Here is a 6,616-nt window from a genome sequence, read left to right as displayed (position 1 = left end):
CCCCCCCCGACCCCCCAATCAAATAGAAGTTATGTTTTAAGGTCAAGTTATCATTCCAAACAGCAAGCTTCACTTGCAGTATGCTTGGTAACAGGAAGCAACCTTTAAGATTTTATCAGTAATGTCATCAGAAAGCAATTTGGATTCAGGCTGTAATGAGAAGATCATGAGTATCTGTCTTTCCAAGTGCAATTAGAAATGTCACTTGTAACAACATCACAGATGATTGCTCAGGGGATGGTAGTAAAACACCAAAAACAAAACCTCTATGTTGTTAGACTTTGTTATATGATATTTCTGACTAGCATAGCATGTTTACAAAGTAGACATATGAGAAACATTTGATTTCCTAAGCGTCACTTTGTTCTTTAAATGCTAAATGAGTAGCTTTCCCAGCAGAATATGATGCCATGCACTTAGTTGCAGACATCGGTTATGTGCTAAAGTGCCATCCCGTGTGCTGTTGCTTCTCAGCTCTGACCTGAAATACGGAGTCATAACCTTCAGCTCTGCAGTGTCTGCCAAGTTGTGCATTATACTTAACTTAATATCAGCCACAATATAAAAAGCAGACGACGCCAAGGCGGAAGCCACTTTATGAACCGTGTTCTTACAAGCAGAGCCCTTCAGAGAGTGTTCCTCAAGGAGTATTATTAATTTAACAGTTATTGTTTGATCGTTATGTAAATCCCTCAAATTGTCACACATCCACTCACTTAAAATTTCTAGTGCTTTTGTAACATAAGCTATTCATACACAGGACTTTTAAAAAAATGTCTTTAACACTAATGAGGAGCGTAATCATCACAGGATGCCGTAAAACTGAACATTTTGACAGCTTCTAATTGTGTTAATGAGAATCAACTATCAGACAACTGCAGCCAGATGTAGAATTCTGTAGGCAGGTACAAGACACTGAGATCAGGTTTCTTCACTGCCTCAACAGGCAACTCAGTGAAATGCATGACTTTTGGTACAGCGAGGGTAAACAGGGACATGAGGGAGGAAGGAAATCTACTTGGGCTACAGTAGAACGCAGTGGGGGAAATAATTATTTGTTCCCCTACTAAATTTGTAAGTTTGCTAAATTCCAAATACATGAAGAGTCAAATTTTGGTGGTTTTATTTTTACTGGAGAGACATAAAATAAAATATGTATTTGATGAACTGGGTTGCCTTTTTTCAGTCCATAGAACCATTTAAAGATTTTTATCATATTCTCTGAGTAAATTGTTTTCACTTAGTTGGGGATAATCCGCTTTAATTACATGTTACCCATAGTAGTCTTTTTTAACACCATCAACGATGCAGTATTGCCTTCTAGCAAGAAAGTAAACTTACATGTGTTGATATCAGTTTAAATGTATGTTATATGTTGAACATTTTCAGTGCTTTTCCTGGTTTCAGGTGGTGCTTCTTAACAAGAAGTCAAACTCTTGAACTCCACCAGACAACATTGACAAAACTGCTAATTTTACCATGCAAAGCTGTTAGTTAGGGTGTATGATTATGGTGACTTGATGGCGTCATTTAGATGCAAACTTATTCTGTATTTTTTTAATAGAAAAAAAGTTGGTGATTCTGTTGGACAGACTGCATCTTCATGTCAGTCATGTTCAGCTATTATGCAGCAACAATTTTAAGTGGCTGAGTCATCAGCCTTTTTACCACCGCTCGCTGGTTTTTGGCGGTCGCTTGGGTGAAGTTGGATGCAAAGAAGTAGTTGCACCAAAAGCTTCCTAGTCATTGCTTTGGTTCCTAGCAGATTGCCATAGCTGCCTGTAGTTTTTCATGTTGGCCTGCAAATACTAGCCGAATGTTAGTGCAAATTATCAAGTGCAGCACACATTGAAGATGGAGGTTTGCCTTCAAAGTAGAGTCATACGTTAGCATTCAAGCCAAGTGTATTTTAAAGTGATAAAACTGCTACCCTTTTCACTGATAAGATCTGATGTTGTGACTGTCATCACTGAGCAGTTCTCTAATAATGACTGTAGCTCAAGAAGGTGGGGCTTGAATAAATATTTAAGGTTTTTCATGTTTGCAAAATGATTGTGAGATTCCCAAGGACACAATGATATACTGTATATACTCTTGGGTGTCCAGATTGTAATGTGAGACCACAGTCAGGATATCAAATACACACAGCCACATGGCAAGATCATATTACATTTTTCTGCGGATATGAAATCGTGGACAGATGATGTGGTTATCTGTGATCGCATTAAAATTTGAAAACGCTAGCCAACATTAATAAGTAACACGATATCATGAGGGCAAAATTAATAATGTCATCACCTCTGACTCAGTGTATGCTGAGCAGTATCTGCTCAGCATACACTGTGGCTGTGTAACATTTTGCTCTTCGAAATTAAACTAAAACAGATGACATTAGTTCTCTGATCAATACCCTCAAAGACTCACAACAACGCTTCCTGTTGGTGCTGTGAGAGAAACGTGGGCTCACGGTGAAAGTCTGACTTCTGTCTCCTCGCATTCTCGTTTCTCACACATGGTGAAGGCTGTCACTGATCAGAGTAATGATCCCATCTGGCTTTGTTTAAAATGGCACTGGAGTTTGCACTTAAAGAGCAGAACACGCAAAAGGCACATTTTGTGTTTTATTCCAAGGTTGTTCACATTGTTCCTTCATCATTTGTATTTTTGAAATACATGCTGATTTTTCTTGCAAATTTTTCATGCAAATTACTCCTTATTTCCAGGTGATAAATTGAGTGCTCTCATAGGTGCCGACACAAATGTAGAGTTGAATGCAAAAGAGAAAGCGCTAAATAAAAACTTGCAGATAGCAATAAAAAAAGAATTTCAGAGAAAGAGAAAAGGGTGGGTGGAGGACAGGAAGTGAATAAGAGAAGCACTGTTAGGGAATACAGCGAGCATGTAAAATATTAGGAGGTTATTGTCCGTTGTTATTTGATCCTTTTAACTGTATATTGTTCCCCTCGATCCCCGAGAGAGAGTAGCAGTCATTTCTAAACCTGCAGACTAGTCACAGCTTCCATGGATTGTATTAACATGCTGGTTCTCAACCTTATGTTTATGTGCTGAGGGAATTTACTGCTTCTTCCTGCCAATAAATGCAGTGGCTGATTTCACTGACATTCCAGCTGCAAAGGAGGAACTAATTAGTGTAATTTGATGCTCATTCTTGGCCTAAGGGGTGCTAATGAAAGCAGCTGTATTTAAAAGCTCAAGTACTTTATAATACATCAATTTTTCTACTACCTTTCTTTGATTTTGTCTTTTGAACAAGGTTGGAGGTTGTAGACCGAGGCAGATGAAAATCATATGGTGAGCTTACAAAAACGGAAAAGATCTGAATTTGAACTCAGTCGAGTTTAAAAGGTGCTTCAGTTGGAAGCATGTTTCCTACCTGCAGATCATATGTTTGAGACTCATTAGAGAGGATTTTTATCCAGACCATGTACAGCTAACCAAACTGCTTATTATTACCTAACCCTAACCAAGTACATAACTATATCAGTAGATATGTGATTGGCCTGAGAAATATTTTTCATGCAAACAAAGTTAAAGGAGGGAACTTTATATCCTGGAACATAAAAAAAAAAGAGGAAAATTTATGTCCTAAAACACGGGGGGACACGAGTACATCATGAACTACCACAAGAGTAGTTAGAGTGTGATTTTAGTTTGGTTTTTAGGTTAGAAAGTACGGAGTTTCATTTTTAATATTTGGTCTGTTTATCCAAACGGCCCGAAGTATCTATGTGCTTTGAAAATGGTGGAGATTTCTTGAATTATTGGTAGGATGAGCTAAAAAACTGTAAGCATACTTTCCTTTTATTGTTATTTTTGTCTGTAAACTGAGTGAATGGCTGTAAGCATGAGAGCCCATATTTGGGAGTTGCAAGAAATTTAAATATTCTTCCTGATGTAGAACATTAGTTAGTAAAAATATCTTGTGTGCGCATTACTAGGGATAAATTGTAGTGCTATTTATTTTTGAGAAATCAGTTATGCAGACTAAAACCGAAACAATTAAAACTATGCATTATGAGATCAGGTTGTAAGATAAACTGAGCCCAAATTATCATTGTTTATTATGTAATCTAGTTTAGATCTGGGCTTCTATCCTCAGCCTCTTGTGTAAGTGGAGACCATTTCTCCACCTTTTTAAAAATTTACAGCACTCGCACTAGTCCACTCGCCAGCAACATTTTCGCCGTTGGATTGATTGCTATCATGCTAATCTCGCTGGAAGAGACAAAGAAAAAGTCTCCAGTTTCTTAGATGTCCCAACAGTATTTCCTCAATAATCAAAATAATCAATATATAGTAGAGCCACAGATTCTGCATAGATAAATAAATAAATGGGCTAGTATAAGCGGATGTGATTTTGCTAGCTAGAGCAATAATGCAAAAACATGAAATATGAACATTTGTAGTATTTTTTTACCACTTTTATTCTACAACATTGGCTTTCTTGTAATTTCTTCTTTGGATGTTGGCTGGCTTTTGCACTGTTCACTGTCAAGATGATTCCAAACTCCTTCCACATGCAGGCAGCATTAAATTAAAATTAAGTCAAATTCAGCCCCCTATATCAAACTGTCTTTATGTGATGGTTTACTATTAAAGGCTTAATGTTTGATTTGGAACCAGGATGCTAGCTGTGGTGTGTCTTTCTCTCATGATGTTCGCTTTGAGATTGTACCTTGGAATCTTCATAATCTCTCTATCCTCACTCCTTGCTTCCTCTTTCCTCCCTCAGATTCGAGTGTACATCAACTACAATGGCGAGAATGATCACCCCTCAGACCTGATTGCTCTCCGCTTCATCTCCGTCAACTCCATCGTCGACCCCTGGGTCTTCATCCTACTCTCCCCTGGTGTTCAGCACTTTTGCTGGACCTCTGTCTGCCAGTCCACCCTGATAGACCAGAGAGGATCTGTGTTTAAATCATCGCTGGCTAAAGAAAATGCCAAACTAGAACTGTCTCGGCCAACGCTGTACACGGAGCAAATTGATTCAGTAAAAAATATGTGACTGCAGCAGTGCTTTGCCATCACTTGATATTTATGTTTACTGGACATGAAAGTAGACTGTGCGCTGTCCTACCTGAGCACCGAAGCTGCAGAAGTTTGCTGGGTCACAGCAGTGTTTCTTTTGGGTAATGGTCCATGCCATCAAGCTGATAAGAACTTCTAAGCAGCCTTATCAGTTTCGGGCCGTCTCTTGCCAATCACTGGGCATTTCCATACACTTCTAGCATTTCAGCTAAATGCACACTGACTTCTCCGGAGATTTTGTCTCCCTCATGACTTGCATTCTTTATGAATGAAAGAAAAATGGCTGCTGATGGGAAAGGAAATATCTAAAGTTTGGCAGTGATGTCATAGACAATCTGCAAGTGCGTTACAAATATTGATCACTGGTATTTTGATACTTCTCTTATCAACCCTGAGAGTCTAAACCTCGTACTTTAATCTAGGCTGCCAGATTGATGTTAGAAAAGTCCAAGGGCAGGATGCCTACAGAGTCTTAGATTAAGCTATCTTTTAACCAAAAAAGGTAGAGAGCTACAGTATTTATTTTTTATGTATAGTGTGTAGTATACAGGATACACTACCATGTTATTAACAACAAGGTTTCATGTGCAAATGTATTTTGATTTAAGCTTCTTAAACTGTTAAGGAAAAGCGGATCAATAATCTCATGACACGTGGCTGTTATTGTAATGCTTTTGATGCACTTTATGAACTTAGGGTACTTTTTAAAGTGGGTCTTATTAATGACAAAATAATTAAAAATAATGTCCATCCATCCATCCATCCATTCGCTTCCGCTTATCCTTTTCAGGGTCGCGGGGGGCGCTGGAGCCTATCCCAGCTGTCATAGGGCGAGAGGCGGGGTACACCCTGGACAGGTCGCCAGTCTGTCGCAGGGCCAACACACAGGGACAGACAAGCATTCACACTCACATTCACACTTAATGGCAATTTGGATTTTCCAATTAACCTATCCCCACAAGCTAAATAAATTAAAAATAATGTGATCAAGTTAATTTTCCAGACCAGGTAGGTTTATATGTTAACTATTATAGCATAAACATACCTTTTCTGCCTTAAGTGATACTGTAGATTAAATTATGTCAGCTGCGTGATTTGTAAAGAAATGGCTGATTACATTCAGTATTTATCACTGTAATGGCAAACAGTTATTGGCAGCAGTTCACTAAATACACGTGCAAATGCATCTTTATGCACAATACAAAGAATATGCAGTGGCCATTTATAAATCCTGTCTCAAAGTTTTCATTATAAATATTTACACAACAAATATCTGAAGTCTTGAGCTTTAGCCCTACATCTACATCAGCTGGTTTGAGATGATACCCTTTTACACACCTGTTTGGCGAATATGAACCACGCCACGCCATTTATTGGGTTTTAGTCTGGCTAAAGTTGCTATGTATCCAACTCATCTCTACCCAACTCCACCTTCTAAGCCGATGATGTGATTTTTGTTTTATTTGTGTTTGCTATGTCCTATTTGGGGTCATCTTCTAGCTTTCCATAAACAGTTGTGTTCAGAAGTTTCATGGACATGAATTTCATAGTTTGGGGCGTTTAA

At 38.4% G+C, this 6,616-nt stretch overlaps 1 protein-coding gene across 1 annotated transcript in view; it reads left to right on the top strand.

The window, feature by feature from the left end:
- ptger2a (prostaglandin E receptor 2a (subtype EP2)) overlaps positions 1–5,811 on the top strand; it is a 13,904-nt gene extending 8,093 nt beyond the window's left edge. The window contains exon 3 of the mRNA XM_005744220.1: positions 4,754–5,811. Within this exon, the coding sequence (XP_005744277.1) occupies positions 4,754–5,029 (276 nt within the window). The 3' untranslated portion in view covers positions 5,030–5,811. The remainder of the gene's footprint in view (positions 1–4,753) is intronic.
- The last annotated feature ends 805 nt before the right edge of the window (positions 5,812–6,616 follow it).

This window comes from Pundamilia nyererei, unplaced genomic scaffold (assembly GCF_000239375.1).
Source record: "Pundamilia nyererei isolate P.nyererei 1_Seehausen unplaced genomic scaffold, PunNye1.0 scaffold00141, whole genome shotgun sequence".
In the NCBI taxonomy this organism is placed as follows: Eukaryota; Metazoa; Chordata; class Actinopteri; order Cichliformes; family Cichlidae; genus Pundamilia; species Pundamilia nyererei.
Note: the sequence above shows the minus strand (reverse complement) of the source record. Positions and strands in the feature narration are given on the sequence as shown.